At 44.0% G+C, this 17287-nt stretch overlaps 1 protein-coding gene across 1 annotated transcript; it reads left to right on the top strand.

Annotated features, from left to right (window-relative positions):
* Positions 1-262: 262 nt before the first annotated feature.
* ryr1a (ryanodine receptor 1a (skeletal)) lies at positions 263-17285 on the top strand (the record flags this gene model as incomplete). The annotated part of the gene is made up of 38 exons (XM_083569451.1): positions 263-415; positions 2248-2367; positions 2521-2613; positions 2715-2735; positions 2872-2946; positions 3127-3205; positions 3293-3405; positions 3556-3655; positions 3774-3867; positions 4259-4333; positions 4478-4634; positions 7796-7960; positions 8046-8167; positions 8333-8525; positions 8769-8904; positions 9469-9564; positions 9643-9761; positions 9843-9976; positions 10141-10382; positions 10543-10735; positions 10997-11216; positions 11301-11405; positions 11602-11705; positions 11805-11888; positions 12048-12207; positions 12587-12734; positions 12844-13046; positions 13134-13308; positions 13480-13688; positions 13768-14126; positions 14287-14416; positions 14573-14733; positions 14956-15118; positions 15284-15370; positions 15550-15776; positions 15862-16291; positions 16371-16934; positions 17181-17285. Coding segments are annotated over exons 1-38 (6009 nt in total), but the record flags the coding sequence as incomplete, so codon positions are not given.
* Between the last annotated feature and the right edge of the window lie 2 nt (positions 17286-17287).

Genomic DNA, 17287 nt, shown 5'->3' with positions numbered 1-17287 from the left:
ATTTTTTGTTTATTTAATACATTTCTTAGCCTATGACAATGTTAGTGGGTGGTTGTAATGTCACATGAAGTTGTGTGTGTGTGTGTGTGTGTGTGTGTGTGTGTGTGTGTGTGTGTGTGTGTGTGTGTGTGGATCCACCCACTGCTTGTGTACTAAAAAAGAGAGGGTCCCTGTCTGAACTACAGCTAAAGAATGTCCTTCAGAACACACACACACACACACACAGACACACACACACACACACACACACAGACACACACACACACACACACAGACACACACACACACACACACAGAGAGAGAGAAAGCAGGCTAGTGGTGTGAACAGAGTGAGTGTCAGTGTGAGGACGTGGTAAGTGAAGACACCATGGCTGAAGGAGGAGAAGGAGAAGAAGAGATTCAGTTTGTACGGACGGTGAGTAGAACCTGGATTATAGTCTGATAGATCAGAGCTCTCACATCTCCTGCACTTTCAGGAAGCTGGAGTGCAGTATTTTATAGATTCTATTGAACTTCATGCTGCTTATACTTTCATAAACATTTGTCCTGTGAACAGAATTAAAATTGCGTTCTTCAAGAAGTTTCTGGGTTTTGTAGAAGGTAGAAGGTTCTGGAGAAGGCAGCCTTCCCTCATGGCCTGACTTTCATACAGACCGAAGCATGTGGTGAAGTATTTCACTTTTCAGTGTAATCTTCAGCGAGTCTGATGGAGAGGAAAAACCAGAATGAGAATGAGGTCCAGGACAGGGTCCAGGTCTCCTGGTGGATTAGAGTTTTTTTTGGTGTAAGATATAAAGAATCCCATTTCTTCTTCTTCTGTCTCATTTAAAAGAAACAAACTCAGAAACCAGGATAATGACAGCCGTCTTTCTCACAGTCCTCAGAAGAGCACAGGGATGTTCTAAAGATCTTTATTGTATATGTGTATAAATATATTCTATAGAAAGTCTAAATATATCCCATGCAGTCTGCTGGATCATGTGTCCTCTGCTATAGGGAGGCAGATGGGCATGAACAGGTGTGTGGCATTGTCATCTATTTATAATAGAGTACACACACACACACACACACACACACACACACACACACACACACACACACACACACACACCCCGGTCCATGGGCTGTGATTTATGACCCTGAAACTTGAAACTCCACAGTTCAGCCTGGAATCAGTTCTGGGTAAAAAAGAAAAAGATGTTCTGACCTGCATGAATGTAGTTTATAAAAACACAATACAACAACGTCACAGGAACAGGTTTTATTTCACAGATTGTAAATGGAGTGTACAGTCTGATCATCACTGATCACAAATGTTCTTAACATTAAATAATTGGAGCGATAATTAGACAATTTCTTTTAAGGTTTTTTTAATGTTTGTTTGTGACACACATCCGTGTTCATCTGTACAAATAATTAGATGTTTAGTGGAAAGCACATAAAATGATCTTTGTTTTAAAAATAAGAATCTGACAAATTCTGAAATGTACACATTGGTGTGAAAGCTAGCGTTTAAGATTCGTCAACATCACTCGGAATTCAGGTGTTAGATTTTCATTAGGAGTTATAATTTTTCACTGAAGATGCTGTAGATGAAAGGAATGATGCTAAACGTGGAGCTGTTCTAAACCCTGTAGGGATCTCACTCTCAGGGTAAATAGTGACATCCTCGCTTTTTCAGCTCTATATTTACACCGTGAGGACGGATTACTGACTCTCTCACACACAGCTGTGTGTTTCTGTCTGTTTTAAACATGTGCAGCACCATGTTCTGGTCTAACTGATATTTCATAATTTAAATAATAACGATAATCAATTATTATTGTCGGGGGAGTGGTGGCTCCAGCGGTTAAGGCGCTGGGTTGCCGATCGGAAGGTCTGGGGTTCGAGCCCCGGTATCGCCAGGCTGCCACTCTTGGGCCCTTGAGCAAGGCCCTTAACCCTCTATGCTCCGGGGGTCCCTTACGAGGGAAATATCAAGGTCCGTGACGTGGGGCCGCCTTCCCGTGGGCTCACCACCTGCAGGAGGGACCGTAAGGGACGGTGCAGCAGCAGTCGAAGGCGGGGGTCTGTTCAGACTGCTGCCCCTGCGACCCGAGTTTCGGGAGAAAATGAATGAATGAATTATTATTGTGTAGAATAAAAAAGTTTCTATTTCACTCCTCTGTTGATCATTATTTTAGTGTTATTGTTGTTATTAATGACATGGTTGTGTGTGTGTGTGTGTGTGTGTGTGTGTGTGTGCAGGAGGACCAGGTGGTGCTGCAGTGTACAGCCACTATACTGAAGGAGCAGATTAAACTCTGCTTGTCCTGTGAGGGATTTGGAAATCGACTCTGCTTCCTCGAGACGACATCTAACGCTCAGGTATCCACTTTACACATCTTCTTTCTACTCGCTGAAGGATTCGTTCTTCCCTCAAACTTCATTAAACCTTTAGGTACCTGTAGATCTGCACTGATTCGTGAATATTTTATATGACATTTGTTTATATCGTAACGATCAGGTTGAATCTTTCAGAATGTGCCTCCTGATCTGGCGATCTGTGTCTTCATCCTGGAGCAGTCGTTATCTGTGCGAGCTCTACAGGAGATGCTTTCTCACACCAGCGAGGTGAAACAAACATGAAATCAGGCTACAATTTCAAAACTGCTCGTCACAATAACGTAAACATTTTCTCACTGTGATTATTCCTCGGTTCTTTCCCTCATTAGGACGTGGACTTGGATAAATGGGTATGTTGTTCTATTCATTCCAACCTCTGTTCTTCTCACACTGGGACTGTGTAACTAATCATCTGGTCATAATATTTTAAAACTCTTTCCTTCCCACTGCTGTCTGGATTCTTATGATGTTTCCTCGTATTTCAAGTCATCTCAAGGTGGTGGCCATCGGACGCTGCTGTATGGACACGCCATCCTGCTCAGACACACACACTCAGGCATGGTGAGAAGTTTCAAACATACACAGCCTCTCAGACCTTTAAAACCATGAACACTTTTCACTATAAAAACATCTGTCCCGATGTGTTTTATGAAGATAATGCTTAAACACCAGTTCAAGAGCCATGGTTTCAGTTAACAGCCTGATTATGCACTGAAACTGTTATGAATGATTCTTCTGCAGTATCTGAGCTGCTTGACTACATCACGTTCCCTCACAGACAAGCTGGCCTTTGACGTTGGCCTACAGGAAGATTCGACAGGTCATTAACACAATTCACCTTTAAAGTGACAATGCAGTGTAGCATGAAGTGTAAAGGTCACCTGACAGGTGTGCTGCTGTGTGGCAGGTGAAGCATGTTGGTGGACGATTCATCCTGCTTCTAAGCAGAGGTCAGAGGGTGAGAAGGTCAGAGTGGGTGATGACCTGATTCTGGTCAGTGTTTCATCAGAAAGATACCTGGTACGTATTAAAAAAAAAAAAAAAAAAAAAAAGTTTCAGCAGACATTCGATATTATTGAATTTCATTCCACATTGTTGGAGACACTAACATTTACAGTCTCTGATGATGATGATGATGATGATGATGATGATGATGATGTGTGTTTGCAGCATTTGTCTTACGCCAGTGGAGATCTCATGGTGGACGCCTCCTTCATGCAGACACTGTGGAACATGAACCCAGTGTCGAGTGGATGTGAGATGGTTGAGGGTAAATTAAATGAAATTCAGTTATTTTTTTATGCTTGTTTTTTTTCTTGTTTTTTTTTCTTTTTGATTTTTTGCACTTTGTGTTGACGTGTGTTGTTTTGTGTGTCACTGTTACTCAGGGTTTTTAACAGGAGGATACGTGCTTCGACTCTTCCACGGCCACATGGATGAGTGTCTGGCCATTCCTGCTGCTGACCCTGGAGAAGAGCGCAAGTGAGAGAACACACACACACCACAAACACACACACACACACACACACACACACACACACACACACACACACACACACACACAGACACACACACCACAAACACACACACACACACACACACACACACACACACACACACACACACACACACACACACCACAAACACACACACACACACACACACACACACCACAAAAACACACACACACACAAACACACACACACACACACACACACACACACACACACCACAAAAACACACACACACAAACACACACACACACACAAGGCAAACATGAAAAATGTACAAAAGGAGGTTTCGCAGTTTCTCATTGGACGCTTGTAAGAACTCTCTGAGTGAATTTTTTGGGTCTGCTGTGTGAAATATTCAGAAATGCACATTATGAGGGCGGAGCAGTGTGCAGTCACGCCAGATCTCTGTGGAGACTCGAGCCTCTCAGGATCGGGTGAGTTTGGAACATTTTAAACATCACTGTAAATGAGGTTATTAGTTTTACTGTTAGATTATAAATACAGGATATCGTGAACCTGCGTGTGTCATTTATTCCAGATCGTTTATAACATCTCTTTTTCTTCACTTTGTTCCACAGATGGAGTGGAGGTCATATTAAATGGGGGCAGCCGTTCAGAGTTCGTCACATCACTACAGGTCGATATTTGTGTTTAGATGATGAGAAAGGACTGCTGGTAGTGGATCCAGAGAGAGCAAACACAACGAGTTCAGCATTCTGCTTTCGAGCCTCAAAGGTCAGTGTGGGGAGTGTTTCTGTACACACACTACAGAGAACACACACTACAGAGAACACAGTCTACAGAGAACACACTACAGAGAACACACACTACAGAGAACACAGTCTACAGAGAACACACTACAGAGAACACACACTACAGAGAACACAGTCTACAGAGAACACACTACAGAGAACACACACTACAGAGAACACACACTACAGAGAACACACACTACAGAGAACACAGTCTACAGAGAACACACTACAGAGAACACACACTACAGAGAACACACACTACAGAGAACACAGTCTACAGAGAACACACTACAGAGAACACACACTACAGAGAACACAGTCTACAGAGAACACACTACAGAGAACACACACTACAGAGAACACAGTCTACAGAGAACACACTACAGAGAACACACACTACAGAGAACACAGTCTACAGAGAACACAGTCTACAGAGAACACACACTACAGAGAACACAGTCTACAGAGAACACACTACAGAGAACACACTACAGAGAACACACACTACAGAGAACACAGTCTACAGAGAACACACACTACAGAGAACACAGTCTACAGAGAACACTCTACAGAGAACACACACTACAGAGAACACACACTACAGAGAACACAGTCTACAGAGAACACAGTCTACAGAGAACACACACTACAGAGAACACACACTACAGAGAACACAGTCTACAGAGAACACTCTACAGAGAACACACACTACAGAGAACACAGTCTACAGAGAACACACTACAGAGAACACACACTACAGAGAACACACACTACAGAGAACACAGTCTACAGAGAACACACTACAGAGAACACACACTACAGAGAACACACACTACAGAGAACACACACTACAGAGAACACAGTCTACAGAGAACACTCTACAGAGAACACACACTACAGAGAACACAGTCTACAGAGAACACACTACAGAGAACACACACTACAGAGAACACACACTACAGAGAACACAGTCTACAGAGAACACAGTCTACAGAGAACACACACTACAGAGAATACACACTACAGAGAACACAGTCTACAGAGAACACTCTACAGAGAACACACACTACAGAGAACACAGTCTACAGAGAACACACTACAGAGAACACACACTACAGAGAACACAGTCTACAGAGAACACACACTACAGAGAACACACACTACAGAGAACACAGTCTACAGAGAACACAGTCTACAGAGAACACACACTACAGAGAACACACACTACAGAGAACACAGTCTACAGAGAACACTCTACAGAGAACACACACTACAGAGAACACTCTACAGAGAACACACACTACAGAGAACACAGTCTACAGAGAACACACACTACAGAGAACACACACTACAGAGAACACAGTCTACAGAGAACACAGTCTACAGAGAACACTCTACAGAGAACACACACTACAGAACACACACTACAGAGAACACACACTACAGAGAACACACACTACAGAGAACACACACTACAGAACACACACTACACAGAACACACACTACAGAGAACACACACTACACAGAACACACACTACAGAGAACACACACTACACAGAACACACACTACAGAACACACACTACACAGAACACACACTACAGAGAACACACACTACACAGAACACACACTACAGAACACACACTACACAGAACACACACTACACAGAACACACACTACAGAGAACACACACTACACAGAACACACACTACAGAACACACACTACACAGAACACACACTACAGAGAACACACACTACACAGAACACACACTACAGAACACACACTACACAGAACACACACTACACAGAACACACACTACAGAGAACACACACTACACAGAACACACACTACAGAACACACACTACACAGAACACACACTACACAGAACACACACTACAGCATCATCATGTATTTTGGTAAAGCAGGATTTGAATCCATGTAGGACGCATGCAGAGTCGCTGTCTACAATCTGTCACCTCTCAACATCTCAGCATGATGATTCGGAAGGTTGAGATGTTGAGAGGTGACAGATTGTAGACAGCGACTCTGCATGCGTACTGCATGGATCCAAAATACCAAAATACACAACACTAATAAATAATTAAATAAATACTATAATTAGGAGTGAAACATCTGTATTTATTTAACCTTAATGATGAAACATAAGCAAACAAGTTCACTTTAATTCAGTTTAGTTTGATTTGTGTAGTGTTTAATTTGTGTAGTTTGTTTTGTGTAGTGTTTGATTTGTGTAGTGTTTGGTTTGTGTAGTGTTTGATTTGTGTAGTGTTTGATTTGTGTAGTGTTTGATTTGTGTAGGGTTTGGTTTGTGTAGTTTTTGATTTGTGTAGTGTTTGATTTGTGTAGTGTTTGATTTGTGTAGTGTTTGATTTGTGTAGTGTTTGATTTGTGTAGTGTTTGTAACAGTGGACATTTTCCCAAAGCAGTTTACATTTACATTTGCGGCATTTAGCAGACACCCTTATCCAGAGCGAGAGTTTAGAGATAAAGAGGTTCTAAAGTTGAAATGTAGAAGTTTATAACTATAAGTTTCTCCCTGATGATGACTGTGGTGAAGGAAAAACTCTCTGAGATGGTATGAGGAAGAAACCTTGAGAGGAACCAGACTCAAAAAAGAACCTCATCCTTCTGGGTGGCATCGAATGTCCATTTATTACAGTTTATTACAGTCCATTTATTACACAATAAGGATTATTAAGTCTTAAGTCAGTAAGTAGGAACAAGACTCTCATGAGGATCTCTGGGATAAGAGACGACCCACCACACCACCATCAACAAACCTGAGTGAACGTGTGAGAGTGAGGAGACGACAGCATCCAAATATCCCAGTTCACCAAACACTCCATATCCATGATCCCTCCAGATCTGCTCCTTTACCTCACAAACACCTACTGACTAAAGACCACACTAAATAAATATGTGTTCAGCCTCGACTTGAACACTGAGACTGTGTCTGAGTCCCGAACACTGATTGGAAGGTTGTTCCATAACTGTGGGGTTTATAAGAGAAACATCATACTGGTACAGAAGTGTCTCTTAGTGCTGGCGTGATAATGTGTGATCTGTGTGTGTGTGTGTGTGTGTGTGTGTGTGTGTGTGTGTGTGTGTGTGGTTTGAGCAGGAGAAGACAGAAGTGGCTCAGAAACGTGATGTAGAAGGAATGGGTGCTCCAGAGATAAAGTACGGCGAGTCCATGTGCTTTGTGCAGCATGTAGCTACAGGTCTGTGGCTCACCTACGCCTCTGTAGATGCTAAATCTGCTCGCCTGGGGCCCGTGAAGCGGAAGGTAACTAGAACACGAGTATAGTGTTTGTCTTTAACTCTCCCCAAATAAACCTTCTATTTTACTTTCACATGGTTTGTGTGTGTAGGCAATTCTTCATCAAGAAGGTCACATGGATGATGCTCTGACTGTCGCTCGGTCTCAGACTGAAGAGTCTCAGGCTGCTAGAATGATCTACAGCACTGCTGGCCTCTTCACCCAGTTCATCAAGTACACACACACACACACACACACACACACACACACACACACCATTATCATTACTCGTGTGGGAGATGTAGGATAAAGTTGACTGACTAATCACACGTTCCATGTGTCCTTCAACAAAAAGGAACTACTATTCCTGGTCTCACTTTTGTTCTCTGTGTTCTGCAGGAGTTTGGACTCTTTGAATGGGAAGAATAAAAGTGCTGCTCCTCCTCCTTCATCTCTCCCGTTGGATTCTGTTGTTCTTTTGCTCCAGGATCTGATCTTCTACTTTAGACCTCCAGAGGAGGAGCTGGAGCATGAGGAGAAACAGAGCAAACTGAGATCTCTGAAAAATCGGCAGAACCTGTTTCAGGAAGAGGTGGACTATCTCAAACACACACACACACAAACACACACACACACACACACACACACACACACACACACACACACACACACACACACACACACACACACACACACACACACATCAAACCAAATGCATATAGCTAATATAATAGCAGATGGTATGGAATTTAAATAGTATACTTAGGATGTGTTTGTGTGTGTGTGTGTGTGTGTGTGTGTGTGTGTGTGTGTGTGTGTGTGTGTGTGTGTGTAGGGAATGATTACTCTGGTGTTGGACTGCATTGACCGTCTGAATGTTTACAACAGTGCGGCTCATTTTTCTGAGTTTGCTGGAGAGGAGGCAGCTGAGTCCTGGAAAGAGATTGTTAATTTGCTCTATGAGCTGCTGGGTAACACACACACACACACACACACACACACACACACACACACACACACACACACACACACACACACACACACACACACAGCATGCCTTGGCTTTGTTACATTCCCAAAAGGAGGCAAAAAACACAAACAAATCTTGCCAGATCGACTCCTGCCACCAGAGGGAGCCAGAGAGTCATGCATAGATGATAGTCTGAAAACCTGTTTCGAGGCAATTAAAGAACTTTTCAGTCGGTCAGAGTGTGGGATAAGGTTTTCTATGTGCTGGTGTCAAACTTCCTATCCAAGTCTGTCTGTCTGTCTGTCTGTCTGTCTGTCTGTCTGTCTGTCTGTCTGTCTGTCTGTCTGTCTGTCTGTCTGTCTGTCTGTCTATCTATCTATCTATCTATCTATCTATCTATCTATCTATCTATCTATCTATCTATCTATCTATCTATCTATCTAATTATTTAAAACGTTATAAATTATTGTGTGATGCGGTATATATGTGTGTGTGTGTGTGTGTGTGTGTGTGTGTGTGTGTGTGTGTGTGTGTGTGTGTGTGTGCGGGTGTGTGTTCTCTGCAGCATCTCTGATTAGGGGGAATAGGGCGAACTGCGCACTCTTCTGTGATAATCTGGACTGGCTGGTCAGTAAGCTGGACCGCCTGGAGGCCTCGTCAGGTAACTGGTTTGTTACTGTATCCGGTCTTTAACAGATGCTCATCATCTATATCTGTTTAATTCTCATCCCTGTTTCAGGCATTCTGGAGGTGCTGTATTGCGTTCTCATCGAAAGCCCTGAGGTGCTAAACATCATACAGGAGAACCATATCAAGTCCATCATCGCTCTGCTGGACAAACACGGACGCAATCACAAGGTACACTTCAGCACACACCTCACAGATAATCTCACACAACAAGCTAATCTAATCCTGTTCCTTCTTCTCTCCATTCTCTAGGTGTTGGACGTACTCTGCTCACTGTGTGTGTGTAATGGTGTGGCTGTGAGGTCCAATCAGAATCTGATCACCGAGAATTTACTTCCACGTCGTGACCTTTTGCTCCAAACGCAAATCATTAATTATGTCACAAGGTGATTATTTCTCAGACGTAACTGATCTGTATCTCCTCAGAGAAGAGATTCTGAAACCTGAACAATGTGTGTTAAAACAAATAACCATGAAGAGAGGCAGAACTTCAACACCTCAGTACGATGTTGTGTTTGAGTCACAGAAACAGTTTGTTTCTGCTTTGCAGCATGAGGCCAAACATTTTCCTGGGAACCTGTGACGGATCCACACAGTACAAGAAGTGGTATTATGAGCTGATTGTGGATGATGTGGAACCGTTTTTGACGGCCCAACCAGGTCACCTGCGGGTGGGTTGGGCACTGACTGAGGGTTATAGCCCATACCCTGGTGGAGGAGAAGGCTGGGGTGGTAATGGTGTAGGAGATGATCTCTACTCCTATGGCTTTGATGGCCTCCATCTGTGGTCAGGTGAGAAAGAAAAGTTGTTGACTGGTTCATCTGACCAGCTGTTTCAGTGAGTGCACTTGTTTTATTTAGGGAAGATTTGTTTTTCTTTTCCATCAAACTTGTTCATTATCAAACATGCTTTTCATTTTCCCCCCATTCTGCATTTTGTTTCTGGAATCAGGGCGTGTTCCTCGACACGTGGCATCGCCTAATCAGCATATTCTGGCAGCAGAAGATGTAGTGAGCTGCTGTCTGGATCTTAGTGTGCCCAGTATCTCATTCCGCATCAACGGGCATCCTGTTCAGGGCATGTTCGAGAACTTCAACCTGGATGGCCTTTTCTTCCCTGTCGTCAGTTTCTCCACCGGAATCAAGTAAAACATCATTGCACCATCTAGTAGCACCTCAACATAGATCCCCAAAATGTCCTACCAGAATCTTGGCACGTTGTAATGAAATTCCAGCATAATGAAATGTTTTATTCAACTATCACTAGAACTATTTATTGAAAATGTCTAACAATATGTTAAATTACATATTAATATAAATACATAAAAAGATATGATTTACTAGAACTCCAACACTGATCACTGTGATGAAGCAGATGAGTGACCAGTGTGATGTTGTTCACGCAGGGTCCGGTTCCTCATGGGTGGACGTCATGGGGACTTTAAGTTTGTTCCACCTCCAGGATACGCTCCATGCTATGAGGCTGTGCTGCCCAAAGACAGACTTCGCATCGAGCCCATTAAGGAGTATAAAAACGACCTGAATACCGATGTGAGGAATCTGCTGGGTCCCACACAGTCTCTGTCCCACACCGCCTTCACGCCAAATCCTGTGGACACTGTCCAGGTACAGAATGAGTGCAGAAACCAGATCATAATCCTTTAATCAGACAAACATTTGAAATGACTCTGTTTTCTTTATTTGACACAGATTGTTCTTCCCCCACATCTGGAACGGATCAGAGAAAAGCTAGCAGAGAACAGCCACGAGCTCTGGGCTGTGACTCGCATCGAGCAGGGCTGGACTTACGGACCTGTGAGCACATCTCCACATTTCCTCATTAACTACACACAATATTAATTACATGCAAATCATCTTCTACATATTCATACATGTGGGTTTTTAGTGGGTTTTACTGTTTATTTTGTTGATATTCATTATTTATTTTCATTCATATTTTTTGATGATCAGATTTTATGAGCTCTTGTTCTTTATTTTCTATTTCTTTCAGTTCCGTGATGATAATAAAAAACTGCATCCATGTCTGGTGGACTTCCAGAGTCTTCCAGAGCCAGAGAGGAACTACAACCTGGCAATGTCTGGGGAAACACTGAAGTTAGTGAGAAACATGGTGTGTGTGTGTGTGTGTGTTTGATATCTAACACAAGTGTCAGGATGTATAATGTTTTATTTGGTTGTCTGTCCCTTCATAAGAACTCTTCTTGCACTGGGTTGCCATGTTGGGATGGGAGATGAGAAAGCAGAGGAAAATTTAAAAAGGATCAAACTTCCCAAAACGTCAGTGAAACACACACACACACACACACACACACACACACACACACACACACACACACACACATTTTTTTTTCTTTATATGACAGTGTTCATGTTCACTGGAGAAAAAATTATTCTTTGGTAAACTGAAGGTTTTAATGTTTTGACTCCTGAATGCAGCTACACTCAGAGCAACAGCTACAAACCTGCTCCTCTGGACCTGAACCATGTTAAACTGACTCCAAACCAGAACACACTGGTGGAGCGTCTGGCTGAGAACGGTCACAATGTGTGGGCTCGAGACAGAGTGCGTCAGGGCTGGACTTACAGCATCGTACAGGTAACGTGTACACTACTCCAGGTCTGATCCCTCTGCCTGAGGAGTGTGTGTGTGTGTGTGTGTGTGTGAGATGGAGAGAGAGAGAGATTGTGTGTGTGTGTGTGTGTGTGTGTGTGTGTGTGTGTGTGTGTGTGTGTGTGTGTGTGTGTGTGTGTGTGTGAGATGGAGAGAGAGAGAGATTGTGTGTGTGTGTGTGTGTGTGTGTGTGTGTGTGTGTGTGTGTGTGAGATGGAGAGAGAGAGAGATTGTGTGTGTGTGTGTGTGTGTGTGTGTGTGTGTGTGTGTGTGTGTGTGTGTGTGTTATAATAATAAATATCAATGTTGTGAGCTTCATTCTTTCAGTATTTGCTACTGATCTCTGCCATGTGATTATTTTCAGGACATTGTAAACAAACGCAACCCCCGACTTGTTCCATATAATCTTCTGGATGAGAAAACGAAGAAGACGAACAGAGACACTGTGTGTGCTGCAGTTCGAACCTTGATCGGTTATGGCTACAACATCGAGCCTCCAGACCAGGAAAGCAGTGAGTACAGTTAAAGTATCACACACACTGAAATGTGCAGTTACAGGAGAAGTGCTGCAGAGAGTCATGTCCATGTTCATTCTGATCTGAAGTGTGTGACTCTCCTCAGGTGGCCATGTTGGAAATGGCACTGGGAATAAGATCCGCGTGTTCAGAGCTGAGAAATCGTACGCTGTGACTCAGGGGAAATGGTACTTTGAGTTTGAGGCAGTGACGGTGGGGGAAATGAGGGTCGGCTGGGCCAGACCAAACGTCCACGCTGATACCGAGCTCGGCACAGACGACCTGGCCTACGTCTTTAATGGCTGCAAGGTCTTCAGATTTCAGCGTAATGTAATGAAATAGTATTGATATTTAATAAAAATGTTCTATATGTTTAATGCTTGTGTGTGTGTTCAGGCTCAGCGTTGGCATGTGGGCAGCGAACCCTTCGGTCGACAGTGGCAGCCGGGAGACGTCGTGGGCTGCATGATTGATCTCGCTGAGCTGAACATCATGTTCACGCTTAACGGAGAGATGCTGATCAGCGACTCCGGCTCCGAGATGGCTTTCAAAGACATTGAGATTGGCGAAGGTGCGAGCATTTATAATTACAGGGCTACAGTTCATATTTACCGTGTGGTGGAGTCCAGTTTAAACTCTATTATTAGATTTCTGGTGCAAACTTCTACAGCGAATGTGTGAAATATACTACTGAATGAAGACAAACCTCACACCAAAATCTATTAAAGCCTTGTTTCTCCAGGTTTTATTCCTGTGTGTAGTCTGGGCCTCTCTCAGGTGGGTCGGATTAACCTGGGTCAGAACGTCAGCAGCCTGCGCTATTTTACAATCTGTGGCCTGCAGGAAGGCTTCGAGCCCTTCGCCATTAACATGAAGAGAGACATCACTATGTGGTTCAGCAAGAGCTTACCGCAGTTCATTCCTGTTCCTCCTGACCACCCTCACATTGAGGTACAATCCATAATTTAAAAGAACACGTTATATTCAGAATGTGATGTTTCTGACAGCGAATATTAATAAATATGTGCAGGTATCGCGTGTGGATGGTACAGTGGACAGCGCCCCCTGCCTCAAACTGACTCACAGGACATTCGGCTCCCAGAACGCCAACACGGACCTTCTCTTCTTCAGACTGAGCATGCCCATCGAGTTCCACGAGTTGTTTAAGGTAGAGGCGGGAGCGACGCTGTTGACACGCGCACTCACCATCCCCGAGGACGAGACCCTGGAGGTCGACCCCAACTCTGAATACGAGCTGCTGAAGAAGAGCGCAACCCGCAGGGAGCAGGAGGAGAAAGAAAAGGACACGTCTGTGCCCAAAGAGCTGCCAGGAACCAAGGAGGTGGAGAATGAGAAAGACACCACTACAGAGAAGAGCAAGAAGAGAGGGTGAGGGTGGATTTAACATCGACTTCATTCTTCAAAATCAGATGCTACTAAAAACTTCTAATGTTGCTATAAGACATTTATTCCTATTGTAGAAAATGTTTTAATAAAAGTATTTCACTATTTAACTGTATGTAAGCTGATGAAGCTGTTTCAATTACAGATTTTTTGCCAAAGCGAAGAAAGCTGCTTTTATCACTCCTCCACCTGTCGTTCCCACTGTCCCTCGTCTGATGGAGGACGTTGTCCCTGATGATCGAGATGACGTGGACATTATCGCCAGCACCACTACAGTATGGGCAACAAGATTTAGATTAATTACCAATAATAAAATTTACTGCTGACTTAAATTAACAACAATCATTTCAGATTGTGTGTGTGTGTGTGTGTGTGTGTGTGTGTGTGTGTGTGTGTGTGTGTGTGTGTGTGTGTGTGTGTGTGTGTAAAAGCATTACTACTCGGTGCGTGTATTTGCTGGACAGGAGCCTGGGGGAGTGTGGGCAGGTTGGGTTACTCCTGATTACCACCAGTACGACCTTCATTTTGATATCAGTAAAGTGAGAAACGTCACAGTCACTGTGGGTGATGATAAAGGCAACATACACCACAGGTAGGCCAACAACACCATCATCATCATCATCATTCCTCTTTATCTTTATCTAATCAGTATTTTATTAAAGAAAGATAAAGTGTCAGACAAAAAAGATGTATAAATCGGAACAGCTACACACTGGAATGCCCATTTTGCCTAAAACGAATCTTCATTTTGGATTCGTCCATAACGCTTTGCTCCACATGTGAACCCTGTGCTTCTGCTCTTTTCTCTGGTCAGCATCAAGCGCAGTAACTGTTACATGGTTTGGGGTGGAGAGTTCAGCGGCTCTCAACAAACACGCATCACCCAGGAGGACTTCGTCATTGGCTGCCTTGTGGATCTTGACACGGGTCTCATGACCTTTACGGCCAATGGGAAAGAGGTGAACACGTTCTACCAGGTGAGCAAGCGCTCATACAACACTGCTTTTCCTTTACCTTTGGGAATTCTACAAGTTTAAACACAAAGTAGGAGAAACTCAACACACCTAATGTGTCTCTGTGGTGCACCTGAGGCTCAGGAGAGACTCTGCACACCTGCGTAACAGAAGAATTGTATGTTTCAGGTGGAACCCAACACCAAACTCTTCCCTGCTGTTTTCTGTTTGCCCTCCAGCCAGAACATGCTGCAGGTGGAGCTTGGAAAGCTCAAGGTCTGTTAAACTAAGAGATATCTTCATATTCAAAATGAAATTTGTAACCTAAAGCCAGACTAGATTTACTCATAGATTTAATTTAATATCTAAAAGTTGAAGAACACAATCGGTGTCACAGATATTTTGGAGAGGAACATGCCACCTGAAATGAAACATCTGACACTTTCTTCATCCAGAATATAATGCCCATCTCGGCAGCCATGTTTAGGAGCGATCAGAGGAATCCGGTTCCTCAGTGCCCTCCCCGTCTTGATGTCCAGATGCTGACCCCTGTGATCTGGAGCCGCATGCCAAACCGCTTCCTGTCCCTTGAGACGGGTCGCGTTAGTGAGAGACTTGGGTGGATGGTGCAGTGTAGAGAGCCGCTCACCATGATGGCGCTACACATCCCAGAGGAGAACAGGTACAGAAGAGAATTTAGATGGTAATGTCTGAACACTTGTAACACACTGTAGTGATTGTTGGTATTTTTTCATCAACACTTGTAGGTGTATTGATATCCTGGAGCTTTCAGAGCGTACCGACCTGCTGAAGTTTCACCACCACACGCTGAAGCTCTATGGCTCTGTGTGTGCTCTGGGAAACAATCGTGTAGCTCATGCTCTCTGCAGTCATGTGGACGAGTCTCAGCTGTTCTACGCTATAGAGAACTCTTATCTGCCTGGCCCTATCCGCAGCGGCTACTACGACCTGCTCATCTCCATGCACCTGGAGTCAGCCAAGAGGAACCGCCTCATGACTAACCGGGAGTTTATCGTGCCCATGACAGACGAAACACGCTCCATTACACTGAGAGCTCACACGCTTCCAGCTGTTGGACGCTCCACCTGCCTCAGACCCACACTGCACTTCTCACACACTGGCTTTGTGGGCACCAACCCTGATCTCTACACACTCAGCCCCTTCATACCCCTGCAGGTGATCATCACAGAAAGAAGTGCAATACAGGCTACATCTGATTAACCTAAATAACCACAGTCCTTCTGTTTCTTTCTAGATTTTGAAAGACCACGCCCTGAGCATGGTAACGGAGGCGGTGCAGGACGGAGGCCAGGCCATGCGCGATCCTGTAGGGGGCAGTGTGGAGTCCCACTTTGTTCCTATCCTGAAGCTGATCAGTACACTGCTCATCATGGGCGTGTTTGAGGACGATGACGTGAAACACATCCTCAAACTCATCGAGCCCACCGTGTTCCGAGAGGACAAAGGCGTTTACGTGGATGAGGACAAGGGCAAGGAAGGAGGAGAGCAGCAGGCTGTGTCTAAAGAGGATGCAGTGAAGATGAAGGAAAAGGAAAAATGGGTGGATCAGTGGTCTGAAGACAAAAAAATGGGAGAGGAGGAAGAGGAGGATGAAGAAGAGGAAGAGGAGGAAGAAGATCAGACAGAGCCAGAAGATGAAGAAAAACACACTGCGCTTGAGAAAGCAGAGCATAGAGATGTGGACCCGAAGACTGAGTCTGCAGTTACGCCTGCAGTGGGGAGGGAGGAACCCAAAGAGGAGGAGGAAGTGGGGGAGGGGCTTCTACACATGAAACTACCTGAGTCTGTAAAGTTGCAGGTATTTCACACACACTTCTACAGAAAAGGTCTGATGTTATGTTATTTTTCTCTGCACATTTGAAGTCTGTCACTAAACATTTTATGAAAAACGTTGTTGATACTGAGAGACACCACAAAAGTTCTTCCAGGGACGTGTTCGGGTTCGACGAATGCAGCAAAATAACACTGTTTCCCTCAAGATTTTAAACTTTCACATATTTCCTGATACAAGAATAGTTTGTGTTTCTCTCTCGCTGTTTCTCAGATGTGCACTCTGCTGCAGTATTTCTGTGACTGTGAGCTGCGTCACCGCGTTGAGGCCATCGTCGCCTTCTCTGATAGGTTCGTCAATCAGGTGCAGTCCAATCAGAA

Source organism: Silurus aristotelis (assembly GCF_946808225.1).
Source record: "Silurus aristotelis genome assembly, chromosome: 18".
Lineage (NCBI taxonomy): Eukaryota > Metazoa > Chordata > Actinopteri > Siluriformes > Siluridae > Silurus > Silurus aristotelis.
This window is presented reverse-complemented; position numbering and strand designations above follow the sequence as displayed.